Here is a 13482-nt window from a genome sequence, read left to right on the forward strand (position 1 = left end):
AAATATAATTGGATAGTGGAAATATTAACTTAAGTACCTAACAATTACATTATTAATTTTGTATTACATAGCAGGTTTCAGAGGGTGTCACAGTAATTCAAAGTTCAACATGAAACTTTGTAAATTTTTGAATTTCAAATTTGTTTACAGCTAAAATACCACAATTAAATACCAAATAAAGGGCGTCCTATTGGAATCGCATTGTATTATTGAACCAAAACCGTGTCCTGTTCCTGTACCGAATAGAAATCGAGCGTTTTAGCGTTATTTTCCAGATGAACAACCAAGTCGGGATGCTTGGCATCAATATAGCAGAGTCTCGGTGTATCTCCAGTTAAGTGGAAACGTTTCATGATCAGTCCTTCCAATGTCTGCACGGTTATCATACGGGGCAACTTCTTTTCCCAAATCTCGCCAGTTTGCTGATGTAGGATACGGATTTTAATGAGATTCGATTGTTTGTCTTGAGTGCGCGGTACAAAATCAGCCGGTGATCCATATTCTGCAATTTTAAGATGATTTAACACAAGTTGAGGAATTAAATAATGTATATCTTACTATTGACAATCAGCAAATATGTGCGATGTTTCTTGTAGAACTCTCGCAAAGGATCTGCGCCCAGTTTGATTGCCTGCAGCCATTCCAGGGCATACTTTTTCCATATATCGTACTCCGCACCACGTCGCTGCTCGGCGGTTACTTTTGCTTTATTGACAAACTGCAAACCGGCTATGCTGGCTACAGCCCTGGAAACCATTTCATCAAAGTTCGACTTCAGATGTGGTGTTTTATTCAAGCGCTTTAATTGCGGCAATTTATCCAGTTCATTGAATGCATCAGCCTGTATTGTAAAAGTCAGTAAAGTTAGTTAATCTAAATCGAACTTTTAATTGTTATCATCACCTCATTCCAAATGGGATTATGCAACAAATTGAGCTGCTCCAATGATACAAACATGTTCAGCTTGGACTGTGGCTCACATTCCGGCAACTGCAGCTGCTCAATGCCGTTCTCCATGAGATTGAGCAACCTCAAGGTGTGGATGTTACCCAGTTTACACACTTGATCAAAGTCCATTAGTTTCGTACAACTCAAATCAAGCTCGCGCAGTTTTCTAAAGATCCGATCACAGTCCACGACACTCAGCTGACTTAGAGAATTCTCCTGCAGGCCCAGAGATGCAATGTCCGGCCAGAGCAATGCCGTCTGCATGACATCCTTCCAATCGGTGTAGCCGCAGTTACCCAAATTAATGTGCTTCAACTGTCGGAATGCTGGCTCCAGTTTGCTGGCTTGTGCTTCTGTGGGAACCACTAGCCGATTGAAGCTGCAATTTAAGTCGAATAATAAATGGAGCTTTGCTTTTAACAGAAATTTAGATGGTGGTCTCACCTCAAGTTTAAATTGTTGAGCTTGGGCAGCTGCTCCGTTATGCTTGCCACAATCTCCCAGTTCCAAATCAGCGTATGACTCACATTAAGCGTGGTCAGCTGCGTCAGATCCTTCAGGTAACCAGCTGCATTGACGGGCGTCTCATCCACACTAACTTCCGAGAGTTGCTCGAATTTACTCTGTTTTCGTGCAATTTTGTCCATGCCGACGACCTCGAACAGAGATGCCTGAAATGAAGCCTGTGCCTCGCGTATGTGAGAAGCATCCACATTGCTCGAGTCATAGTTTAGATAACGCTCCCGTGCCTCATCTTCCAGGGTGGCACAGGGTCCCAGCTTGCCAGGTCTTATGAAGCTGCCAGCTGTGGGCAATTGCGTCTGGAAATAACGCTTGCCATCGACAATGCCATTGTGTTTACCCCGCATCCCGTCGTCCCACTCGATGCCCAGCCAAGTGCCCGTCTGACTGCAAACCTGTAAAAGCCAATGCGATCGATATATGTTTAATAATGTCAAACAATGAAAACTAACTATTTATAAGCCATACCTCGCCCACGTATTTGACGGTGCCATAATTGTTTCCTATTTTGATGCGTGTGCCCAACGGATAAAACAGCTGCGCCTCATCGATAATTCCAACCATTGTTGTTGTTGTTGTTGTTGTCTCACAGCGCCAACTACTTTGTGTATATTAAACAAACGTATGGACGCTTTTTATTTTCGTATACTGGCTTTTGTTTCACACTGGAAACAGCGTACAGAATTCGGATTCACATACACATTGTTTATATTTAGCTTGCAATTAATTTTAGCTTTAATTTTGTAACGAAATGACGAATACTTTAATTTTATTTGTGTTTGTGCACAAGAACAGGGTTGTATGACCTAGGGTCGTCTCCTAATCGATACTATTTCTATTACGCCTACGCGATACTTTAATATCGATAAAAAGATGTTATCGATTGTTGCAAAATTATCTAAATCAGATGTCTAGGTCTGGCAACGTTAAAACGTTTTTTCCAGCAGGTGGCATCGTCTTTGTCAAAACCTTACATCTCTTTTGTTATAAATTCCGTGACAAATAATTTGTTTTATTATTTAATAAGTGTTGACGGTGGTCTCCATGTTATTGTTTTGTTAACACACAGCAGAGATAAGATTAAAGAATTGATTGATGTAAAGATAAGCGATAGTGTAGTCGGGAATTCATAAACCGGCATAAATTGGTTCAAAGATATCGCACTTGGTTAATAAACAGGTGTTGGTCGGTTGAGTGCTACAAAACGGGGAATTCCCGAATTGCAAATTGGCCCAATCCAATAGCCAAGTGTTGTATGCGTCTTTTAGATATATTCAACAAGTCGCAAGTGCCACGTCAGCTTAAGCTGAAGAAATAGGAAGAAGGAGAAGAAGAGAACAGTGCCTGCCTGGTGTGCTGAACATCTTGAGCACACATGCATGAGGTTTCGAATTGCACTTTGTGTTTGTGTGTGCGCCTTTGTGGGAGATTTTAGTTTACAATTTACATTTGAAGCGTTCACTGGTTGCAGTCGTTAAAATGTCGGAAAATCAAGAGGACGATAAAATGGAGGTGTGTATAACAATATATGAATTTATTAATTATAATAGCGTATTATACTTATACTATATTTGTTGTGGAAATGTTTATTGCATAAATGAAATTATTTTTAACAGGCGCGCGGTTATCAACTGCGTTTAGTCGACTACATAACGAAAAATAATGGCATTATTTATTTGCCAACTGGCTCGGGCAAAACTTACGTGGCCATCCTGGCATTGAAACGTTTTTCCAAAAACTTTGGCAAGTAAGTGACATTTATTTTATTTAGGTATACAAATTCTGTGAAGAGGAGATAATAGGCTTGTAACAGACCAAAAAAGCCAAGCCCCATATAGAATACAAGTAAAATAATTGTGTTGTATTAAGCCTGCTATATTTAAATAATTTAATGATTGTCCCACCACAATATAAACATATTTTTTTTTTACAACAAATTAATAATACAAAACAATGAATGAATTTAAATAAATAAAAATCAATTTTTTATTTAGTTATACTGTCTGTTCATTATCAGCTTCTGAAGTCGAGTAAATATAATCATATCGTCCACTTAAAGCTGGCTTCAAATTTCAAACAGTGATGTTTGTTCAATTGACAACAAACATACTTACATATATACAAATTATAAACAATCTGCATATCTGTTTACACTATGCAGATCAATTGAGGATGGTGGCCAAAGGGCTTTGTTCGTTTGCAACACTGTCGAGCTTGCCCGTCAGCAGGCGGTTTGTGTGAAAAATTTCACAAATTTTAAGGTTGGATTTTATGTAGGCGAGCAGGGTACGGATAACTGGAATCGCTCGAAATGGTCGGAAGAGATCGAAAACAATCAAGTGAGTAATTACAATTTGAAATTATTTTCTATACATTTTAGTATGTAATTTATCCCTGTATGTTCTTAACGTTTCTCAGAAGTTAAGACTAATCCTGATAACAATATCATTATTATTATTATATATGTATTATTTTCCGAGTCGTCTTATCTCGTTTTATTTTTTATGTTTGGTTTTATTTAAGAACATTTTATTGAAGGGTAGTTCTTATCTCTCACTTCATTCTTTAGTTGCTCGTAGTCCCGTTTGAATTATATTCTTGCTTATCTTGAGTATTGTTGTTGTTTAATAGGTGCTGGTGGGAACAGCTCAAGTCATTCTTGATCTGTTTCTACAGAAACATATGGAATTTAAATCGGTGAGCATTGCAGTTCTAGACGAATGCCATCATGGAACCGGTAAACATCCATATCACGAGCTTATGCGGCTGTTCCAATTGGTGCCGCCCAACACACCGCTGCCCCGTGTCGTGGGCCTGACGGGAGTTCTGATCAAGGGCAACGAAATCAAACATGTAGCCAATAAATTAAGGGAACTGGAGACCACTTATCGTGGCCTCATCATTACAGTATCCGACGAAAAGGAAATGGAGAATGTTATGCTGTAAGCTAGAAAGACTTAAACACTAATACACTTGTTTTAACATATTTAATTTTAAATTTAGTTACTCGACAAAGCCACGTGAACGCCTTATCCTATATCGATCGGTTACGCAAACGTTCAAAGTAATTGAGGACATACGAGGTCAGATCGCACAATACTTAAAGTCTTTGGAGCTCATAGATATTGGACAACAGCCGATACGCCTCTCAAGGGGCTTAAATGTTGTCCGAGATTCGAATAAGAAAAGTACCATCAAGACGATGCTTAACGATTTTCTGTTTCAAATCGATAACTATGGCATTTATGCGGGATCCATTGCCATCATATCCGTGCTGGTCGAGTTTGAGATCAAACGTCGCCAGGCTGAGACTCTCGTCCTCCGCAATTTATATCGTACGGCCATTTCGCTGTGCGAAAGTGTGCGTCATTCGTTGGTCTCTAAGTTGCGGGACATGCTCGATGATGATGAAATGTCCGATGATCAAATCAATTCTGAATCGATTATCATGAACTTCTCCACACCCAGGGTGCAAACATTTCTGCAATACCTTAAAGACACCTTCGCCAACAAAGATCCAAAGGAAATATCCTGTCTGGTCTTCGTGGAGAGACGCTACACATGTAAACACCTTTATGGGGTGCTTCTGAATTTCATTGAAAGCACGCCGGAGCTGCGAAATGTGCTGGTGCCACAGTTTATGGTTGGGCGTAATGGCATCTTTCAGGACTTTGAAAGTCAGCTCGAAAAACGCTGGCAAAAGTCGGTAAGTAGTTGTGATGTTGATGTTTTACTCATTTAAAGTTGATTATACGAAATTACACATGTGTTCATTAAATTTACAGGCCATTCAGCAGTTTCGTGATGGCGAATCTAATCTCATTGTGTGCTCCAGCGTGCTGGAAGAAGGCATTGATGTGCAGGCCTGCAATCATGTCATCATATTGGATCCGATCAAGACCTTCAATATGTATGTGCAGACCAAGGGACGGGCACGTTGTCGGGATGCATCGTTCGTACTGTTTTCATCGGACTTGGAATCATCAAAAATCACCGAGCAAATCAAACAATATCGTCTGGCCCACGAGGAGATTAGGAACTATCTAGAGAGCCGTGTGCTGGAACGTGCCGAGCCGCAAATGAACGAGATAAACGAACACTTCCAGGACGATATACAACCATATGTCAATTCAAATGGAGCCGTACTCTTGGCCAGCAGTGCTCTGACAATACTGCATCGTTATTGCCAACAGATGCCTTCGGATGCTTTTGGCATTGTTCTACCTTGGTTTAAGCTACTCGATGCAGATGAGCGCAAAAAATACACTTCAGCCTGGGCAAAGAAGACAATGGTGTCCATCACATTGCCGCTAAATTCGGCATTACGCGAAACAATCATCGTAAGCTAATTCATTACTCAAAACGTCTACGGGAGAACACATAAAATCACATTTTATCTCAAAAATATGCTTTTAATCAACATTATTTCCATTTTATATAAAATTATGTTTTATCCAATTTAAAGTCCAGCGCTTCTCTAACATCTCAATTTCCTTTTTAAAAAATTATGAAACAAAGACCTTTTTGATCCCTTATTTTTAGACTTCTTAAGCAAATTAGAAAATTAGAAAATTGCAGCATATTTATATTCATTTTCAGAGCGATCCAATGGGCTGCGCCAGGTCTGCTAAGGTTTCAGCAGCTTTCAAGACCTGCATCAAATTGCACGCTTTGGGCGAGTTAAACGAACGCTTCCTGCCCACAACGGTTAACGAGCGAGTCGCCGATATTGCCAATGTACACTTTGAGCACTGGAAAAAGTACGGGGACGATGGTGCGTACTCCAATTTTAGATAGTATTCTCACACAAAATTCGAATATTTTTGTTGGAACTAAGAATATAGTTTATAGAAACCAAAATAGGAATTGAAGAGAAAGCATAAATTAGAAAATAAATATCGGAGTGCAAAGATTTGAAAAGCAAACATTCAGAAGAGAGACAATACAAATACGAAAGGGTCTTTTTCATTGAATTTTAAAATCATTTTGTTCTTTGCACTTTTTATTTCCGAATTCCAAGTTGTTTGTTGTCCTATTTTGGTATCCTTAGTATTGTCGAAATTCTTACAGAGAATCATCTTACTCTGGCTACCTTTGCTTATTGTTATATTTTCAACTTGCAGTGACCATAAAGCGAAAGGACAGGGATTTAACCAACAATAGCTTGAAGACGTACCAAACCAGATGTCCAACGGAACTCTATGATGCGATGCCGCGAGTGGGCGAGACATGTTACGCCTACGAGATTAGCTTGGAGCCACACTTTGAGCGTAACGACTACACGGGACACATGTACGACTCGATGCAATCGCGTCGCAGCTACGGTTTGCTATTAAGGAAGCGACTGCCGCGTCTGGCGGCAATGCCATTATTCAGTCACCAGGGAAAATTGCATGCCCATGTTGCGGAGCATCCGCTGGAGATAGTAATTCAGAGCCAGGAGCAATTAGAAAAGCTACAACGATTTCATGTGATGCTGTTTCGTGATTTGCTTCGCATTTGGCAGCCGTTCTTTGTGCTCGATCGTCGCAGCAAGGAGAACTCGTATCTGGTGGTGCCACTGTCAACACCGCCTGGTAGCGGCTTAGATTGGCAGTTGGTGGAGCAGTTCCAGCGATTGCCCAAATCGCATGCGACGAGCTTGGCACAACGCAAAGAAATGCCACCGCCGCGACCGGAAGACTTTGAGGGCAAGATTGTGACGCAATGGTATGCAAACTATGATGAGAAGCGTATGCTGGTGACCAAGGTGCACTCAGATCTCACGCCCATGAGCATGATGGACGAGAAGCAGCAGGATAAAAGCTACTACACGTTCACAATGTCCAAGTATAGCAATTACATTGGCGATGTTGTCCATAAGCAACACTTTCTCCTTGAGGTTCGTGAATTGACCGATCGCATGAATTTCTACATCAAGCAGAGTGTTAAGCAATCGGCTCAGAGTAAAGCACGCGCCAGAGTGATGCTTATACCCGAACTATGCTTCAATTTTGGCTTCCCAGGCGATCTCTGGATCAAGCTGCTCTTCCTGCCGAGCATTTTGCGTCGTCTCTATTATATGCTGCATGCGGAGACGCTGCGTGTGCGGCTTAACAAATATCTCGGACTGGATAAATTACCAATTAACGGAGACGGCTACATTCCAAAACCATTGGAGATTGATTGGTCCCTACGCCGGAATGTCGATCATCAGGGGAATGCCATGCACGCCGATGATTGTGAAGAGCCGCGATCTCTGCTGGAGCCGCTGCCCACCAAGACCGTTGAGATGGCCATGGAGAAATTACAAATAACCGATCTGGAAGTACCCTGGCAGCTGTATATGGAACCGCTTGATATCGCACGTAACATAATGTCCACTTACCCAGTGGAGTTATCCTATTATTACAACTTCACCAGTGGCAACCTATTGCAACTCGAGAAGCTTGAGCAAGAGGACAAAGAGCTCTGGACACAAAATCAGTTCAAAATGCGTCATGGCAACATATACAACACACCAAGTAGCCCCATTCGTAATTTGCCCGCTCTCCTGCCAGCTGACAGCCCAAATGGCACTCGCGTGGATCCTAAACCTGTTCAACTGTCTGTGCTGCAACATAGCATTTCCAATTCTCACATATCTCCAGCTGAGCAGGGTGAATTTCTCGCTGCAATCACAAACTCTGGCAGCGTCGATGTCTTCGACATGGAACGCTTTGAGCTCCTCGGCGATTGCTTCCTTAAGCTCAGCGCCACACTCTATTTGGCCAACAAGTATCCGGACTGGAATGAAGGCATATTGACACAGGTTACTATATATGTGCAAATTTTAAATTTAAGCTCTCATAACTTTACAAAATCTAGCCCAATTTCCAAGCGGAATGTCATTTTCATTATGGTTTGGCCTTTTAATTCACTCTGCATTCAAATTTAATTAATTTCGTAAATCAAAAAAATTTTCTCCCTAGATATTGGTTTCTATTTTAAATTTGAATATTTTAAATCTCAAGTTTTCACTTTTAATCAACTCCTTGTATCGTAATTAGTATAAAATAGCACTTTAAACTAGATTCTGAGACGTTTCATTTGACCCACTTCAAACTTTCATAACTTTGACAAAACTCGACCAGTTTTCATACGGAATGTCATTTTGATCATGGTTTGGCTCCTAAATTCATTCATTCAACATAGGAAATTAAATTGGTTCTTTAAAAAATTCGTTTCTACAACATTCTCTCATTTTCTAAATCTTATCTCAAATACGAAACAGGTAAAATCAACTCTGGTGTCGAACCGTAATTTGTTGTACTGTCTTAGCGATACGGACATTCCAACGCGGATTTGCAGCACAATGTTTACGCCGAAGTACACGTGGTTGCCGCCCAGTGTCAGTCTGCCGCACAATGTGCTCGCCATATGGAAGGAGAAGTTGGAACCAGCTGGTCTGGTGGGTCCACATAATCTCCGTAACATCTCAATTGGAGAGGAGGAGGTGTTTGGCAATGGTGAATGTGGAAGTGTTTCCTACCGTAACTTTGTGGAAACCTGCCAATCCAATCAGCATTCACATCATGCTGGCTTCGATTACAGTAGTGAGGTCAACTTTTGTGTGGGACAAGTGAAGATGGCAGACAAATTGATAGCTGATACTCTGGAGGCACTCTTGGGCGTCATTGTAAAGAACTATGGGCTACAACATGGGTTCCGGATGCTGGAATACTTTGGCATATGCAAGTCGGACATTGGCAAGCCGTTAACACAGTTGTTAGATCTGGAGCTGGGTAGCAAACGCATGCGAGCAAATATATCGCAACATGAAGTGGACGGATTTCTGATTAATCATGCCCACTTGGAGCGGAACCTTGGCTATACGTTCCGTGATCGGGCCTATCTACTTCAGGCTCTCACACATCCATCGAATCCGACGAACCGTTTAACTGGATGCTACCAAGAGTTGGAATTCATTGGTGATGCCATACTCGATTTTCTAATCTCGGCATACATATTTGAGCACAAGACTCGAATGACGCCTGGACAATTGACGGATTTGCGATCGGCACTGGTCAATAATACGACGCTTGCCTGTATTTGTGTTCGTCATCGTTTTCACTTTTTCATATTGGCCGAGAATGCGAAGCTATCGGAGTCCATACAGAGCTTTGTGCAGTTCCAGGAGTCGCAGAATCATCGCGTTACCAATCAGGTGCGTATCCTGATGGAGGAGCGTGATGTGCAGCCGGAACCTCTAGATTCCGATGATGAAATGGACTTTGCTGAAGTGGCTGCAGCGGCTAAAGCAAATGCCATTAAGTCGGCTGAGGAAACCCAAATGGGCGATTACAATATTTCCCACAACGTGGATGTGCCCAAGGCATTGGGTGATGTCCTAGAAGCGTTGATAGCCGCCGTCTATCTTGATTGCCGCAATCTGCAGACCACTTGGCAGGTCATCTACAGACTGTTTGAGCCTGAACTGATGGAGTTCTCCCGCAATGTGCCGATGAATCCCATCCGTCAATTAAACGAGCATAAGCTGGCCAAGGCAACATACGGTCCACCCATTACGGACAAGGATCAAGTCATGGTCACCTGCCAGTTCATCTGCATGGATAAAACCATTAAGGTCTACGGCTTTGGCAATAATAAAAAGCAGGCCCAACTTTCAGCTGCTAAACACGCCCTTCAGAAGTTGGCCAAATGTGAGGCATAACTTATCACACATTTTTTACAGCGTACTTTTTATTTCTTTTATTCTTATAATTCAAAAAAAAATATGTTTCTTTGTTGTCTTTTAGACTCCTTATACAGGAAAATTATTGCACGTTTTTCTAAGTTTTTATTAAAAATTTCCATTTGCTGCCTGTGCAATTTTTAGCAAATGTATGTTTTTATTTAATGAAAACAATTTTTAAAAACTGAGAAAAACGTCCAACTTGAACTCGAATTGTGAATTATTTTTAGTGAAAAATATTTCAAAGTTCATTTCAAGCTTTTACTTTGCTAAGTAACGATTATTGTAATCTACTATGTAAACTCAACTCATTCTAAATCAATTCAGCTTCATGTCTAAAACAGTTTTGTATAAGTTTGATTGTTTGCGGTGTAGTTAATATGATAATGAAGTACCATATTTACTGTACCAAAATTATCAAACTTAAACAAAATATTTTATTTATCAAATTCATCGTATTTTAGTTTTTTGATTTAATTTAGAATGAAATATTCCAATTTTTTCAAATTACACCGTGTTATTGTCGTTAATCTAGTTGCAAGGTGTTGCTTAGCATTATTAACCATTTTTTATAATAAAAACTTTTTATACCAAGTTGTTTACTTGCTGCATTTTATTTTTTCTATCACTTTTATCTTAATTAGTGGATTTTTTTATTTCTTTGCAAAATACATGAAATTCTGAAGTTATACTGTGAGTTTTAAAATGCATAGACGACATTGCATAGACGCCACTTTAGCGACTCTGGCCCAGGTACTTTGGGTTGACCGCCAGTGTCTGCTACCAATGCATAGACGCTACTGTAACTTTCATTTGCATGCACCAGGCTTGCTCAAGGAATCTGGAATATTGGAAAGTACATTTTGATTGCGTTTTTATTTACCGCGTGCATATATAATTGTTTAAATTTCTTTACATTTTGCGTTGTCAATGGGGTTGACGCTGCTTATTTACAAAATGCTGGGCGCATTAATTTCTCATCTTGCTGCATCCGGTGGTGATTCATTTGTTTTGACAGATATTAATAATTCCAGATCGTTGTTGTTGTTGTTAATTGGCCCGCAACTGGTTTACAATAATTAAAGTGCTTACAATTTATATCAGTAACATAGAAAAAGTAGTAAAAATTAATTCAGCAATTGAATTTAAGTAGTCATAACATTAAAATCCAATAAAAAATCAGACAATACATTTTTGGAATGATATACAAATTGTACTGCTAAAACAAAAAATTGATTTAAATTGAATAAAGACGACCCCTTCGTTTCAGGGGAATCGGAAGGGGGTTAGGGACACTCACAAGTACATATAAACTAAGGGTAATGCGGTATCGTATCAAGTAGTTACAGATTAAATGAGATTATTTAGCGTTGCCTAAACTAATACACAGTTAATGTTCTCGCGTGCCTACAATGCGAATTTGTTGATAAACATTCCAATCGACTTTAGACACGACAAGTGCAATCGGGTTTGTTGATGCTGCGCTGCCTTGTCTGCAAATTTCGGAGCGCTGCTCCGCCGTATTGTATGCCACTGCCAATGCGTTCCGGATCGAGTTCGCCGGTCTCTATCTTGGCCAATATGGTCTTTGAACACTTGAGAAAGGCTTCCTCGACGTTCTCGCCCGTCTTGGCGCTCGTCTCCAAGAAGATGAGCTCTACAAGCGGTTTAAAAATTAAGATAACGCTTTCTACAAATCATTAGACTAACCATTTTCCTGGGCAAAGGTGCTCGCTTCGAGAAATGTTACATCACGTGCCTCCTCCAAATCCTTCTTGTTACCCACGAGCAGTATGACAATATTCGGACTGGCCAGAGTGCGCGCATCATTTAGCCAATTTGTCAATGCATTAAATGAATCCCGCGACGTTGTGTCATAGACGAGAAGTGCGCCAGCAGCTCCACGATAATAGGAACGCGTCACCGAGCGGAATCTTTCCTGGCCAGCTGTGTCCCATATCTGTAACTTCACCGATTTACCGCCCACATTCACAATCCTGGAACCGAACTCAACGCCAATTGTATGCGAGCTGTCGTCCTTGACTGTCAAATGAAAAATATAATTAAAGTATAAATAAATAAAATACATTTAAAACTATAACACACTCTCGACTTGTATATGTAGTGGTATTATATGTATAACTTTTATAAAAAATAAATAAATATATTTAGTTCAAGTTTAAACATTAATTAACAAATCTCAGTTTACACGACTAGTAAGTCGAATAAGCTGGCAGCCACTGTATTTGTAGATGCGTTCCTTGCAACTTTGCTTACATTTACTTTCGATGAAGTGATGCAAGAGACAACTCTTTCCGCTCCCAGCACTGCCAATTATTAGAAACTTGAACAGGTAATCTATAAAGGTGAGCAAACATAGGAATTCAATTACTAATTAATTCTATTTAGCAGAGGGAAGTGGGACAGACCGTATGTCTCAGACATGTTATTTGTATTTGCGTCTTTGCTGTTCCTTTGTTGCTTCTCTCGTTCTGCAGCCAGGTCCTATTGGGATGTTACAACTTAACTGGGCAGAAGGTTATCTGGTCGCCTTCGCAGATGTGCTCTATAAGGTCAAAAATCAAACTAGATTTCTATAAAACTTATTGCTGTATTGTTTTTAACTGGAAAGTGTTGTTGCTCACACGTATCTATTACTCACAAACACATACGAATAAGGCAGTGTTGCCAACATTTTTGAGGAAAAAATAGCTGATTCTGGTGGGAAAGCATCCAAAACATAACTGAAATTCCAATGCAAAATAGCTGAAAAAGTCAAATTTGCTTATTAAGCTTCATATCCAATTTATTTATTTATATCCAATGAAAAGGCACGGTATCTCGTTAAACTAAGGCATCTTTAATATTTAATTTATACTGAACAATTATCATATCTTATCCTTATGGCATTTATGATTCCTTTTTCTCTTCCACATAGTTCTGATAGCAATTTATAGGATCCTTTGCCGTGAACACCGAATAAGCAAGCTTGCTGTTTTCAAAATTCTGCAAACATAAATAAACAAACATTATTTTTATTGGGATGAGTAACAGCTGACCCGAAATTGTCCCCTTACCTTTATGTCACCGGTAATCAAGGCCCACAAATAAACAAAAACAGCTGGCAGTAAACTGCTTAGCAGGAACAACTCAAATACGTTTAACTCTCCAAAAATTGACACCTTCATGTTGCTTGATTTATGTTAAGCAATTTAAATGCAATGAGAAATTTAAAGCAAATGCAAAACGATGACGAATTATTGCCGAATTCACGTACGCCACATGCAAGGGTTGTCAAC

The 13482-nt window shown here is 40.0% G+C and overlaps 4 protein-coding genes across 4 annotated transcripts; 1 reads left to right on the forward strand and 3 right to left on the reverse strand.

Moving 5' to 3' along the window:
- Positions 1–125: 125 nt before the first annotated feature.
- LOC117782805 (tubulin-specific chaperone E) lies at positions 126–2238 on the reverse strand. The gene is made up of 5 exons (XM_034619847.1): positions 1939–2238; positions 1393–1865; positions 904–1327; positions 559–841; positions 126–502 (listed from the first exon to the last, which is right to left on the reverse strand). Exons 1-5 carry the CDS (start codon positions 2032–2034, stop codon positions 207–209), a joined length of 1572 nt encoding a protein of 523 aa, XP_034475738.1. The 5' UTR covers positions 2035–2238; the 3' UTR covers positions 126–206.
- Positions 2239–2419: 181 nt separating this feature from the next.
- Positions 2420–10777, forward strand: LOC117785429 (endoribonuclease Dicer). Its single transcript, XM_034623427.1, has 9 exons — positions 2420–2982; positions 3087–3217; positions 3632–3809; positions 4102–4412; positions 4474–5176; positions 5256–5810; positions 6070–6244; positions 6594–8260; positions 8723–10777. The coding sequence occupies exons 1-9, from the start codon at positions 2950–2952 to the stop codon at positions 10160–10162; spliced, it is 5193 nt and encodes a 1730-aa protein (XP_034479318.1). The 5' UTR covers positions 2420–2949; the 3' UTR covers positions 10163–10777.
- A 263-nt stretch (positions 10778–11040) lies between these two features.
- On the reverse strand, positions 11041–12862 carry LOC117785431 (ras-related protein Rab-4B). Its single transcript, XM_034623429.1, has 4 exons — positions 12613–12862; positions 12461–12541; positions 11894–12226; positions 11041–11840 (listed from the first exon to the last, which is right to left on the reverse strand). The coding sequence occupies exons 1-4, from the start codon at positions 12626–12628 to the stop codon at positions 11629–11631; spliced, it is 642 nt and encodes a 213-aa protein (XP_034479320.1). The 5' UTR covers positions 12629–12862; the 3' UTR covers positions 11041–11628.
- Positions 12863–13022: 160 nt separating this feature from the next.
- Positions 13023–13471, reverse strand: LOC117785432. Its single transcript, XM_034623430.1, has 2 exons — positions 13261–13471; positions 13023–13189 (listed from the first exon to the last, which is right to left on the reverse strand). The coding sequence occupies exons 1-2, from the start codon at positions 13369–13371 to the stop codon at positions 13094–13096; spliced, it is 207 nt and encodes a 68-aa protein (XP_034479321.1). The 5' UTR covers positions 13372–13471; the 3' UTR covers positions 13023–13093.
- Positions 13472–13482: the final 11 nt, after the last annotated feature.

Source organism: Drosophila innubila (assembly GCF_004354385.1).
Source record: "Drosophila innubila isolate TH190305 chromosome 2R unlocalized genomic scaffold, UK_Dinn_1.0 1_C_2R, whole genome shotgun sequence".
Classification (NCBI taxonomy): Eukaryota; Metazoa; Arthropoda; class Insecta; order Diptera; family Drosophilidae; genus Drosophila; species Drosophila innubila.

Bases quoted from the DNA above. Each gene is read 5' to 3' on its own strand.
- LOC117785429 (XM_034623427.1), top strand. From the start codon at position 2,950: ATGTCGGAAAATCAAGAGGACGATAAAATGGAG. The intron at 2,983-3,086 runs GTGTGTATAACA...TATTTTTAACAG, and splicing joins AAGAGGACGATAAAATGGAG to GCGCGCGGTTATCAACTGCG. The intron at 8,261-8,722 runs GTTACTATATAT...AATACGAAACAG, and splicing joins ATGAAGGCATATTGACACAG to GTAAAATCAACTCTGGTGTC.
- LOC117785431 (XM_034623429.1), bottom strand. The intron at 12,227-12,460 runs GTAAGCAAAGTT...TTCATTTGACAG, and splicing joins TCACTTCATCGAAAGTAAAT to TCAAGGACGACAGCTCGCAT. The intron at 11,841-11,893 runs GTTAGTCTAATG...AACCGCTTGTAG, and splicing joins CACCTTTGCCCAGGAAAATG to AGCTCATCTTCTTGGAGACG.
- LOC117785432 (XM_034623430.1), bottom strand. From the start codon at position 13,371: ATGAAGGTGTCAATTTTTGGAGAGTTAAACGTATTTGAGTTGTTCCTG. The intron at 13,190-13,260 runs GTAAGGGGACAA...TTATGTTTGCAG, and splicing joins TGATTACCGGTGACATAAAG to AATTTTGAAAACAGCAAGCT.
- LOC117782805 (XM_034619847.1), bottom strand. From the start codon at position 2,034: ATGGTTGGAATTATCGATGAGGCGCAGCTGTTTTATCCGTTGGGCACA. The intron at 1,328-1,392 runs GTGAGACCACCA...CTTAAATTGCAG, and splicing joins CTCAACAATTTAAACTTGAG to CTTCAATCGGCTAGTGGTTC. The intron at 842-903 runs GTGATGATAACA...TTTACAATACAG, and splicing joins ATAATCCCATTTGGAATGAG to GCTGATGCATTCAATGAACT.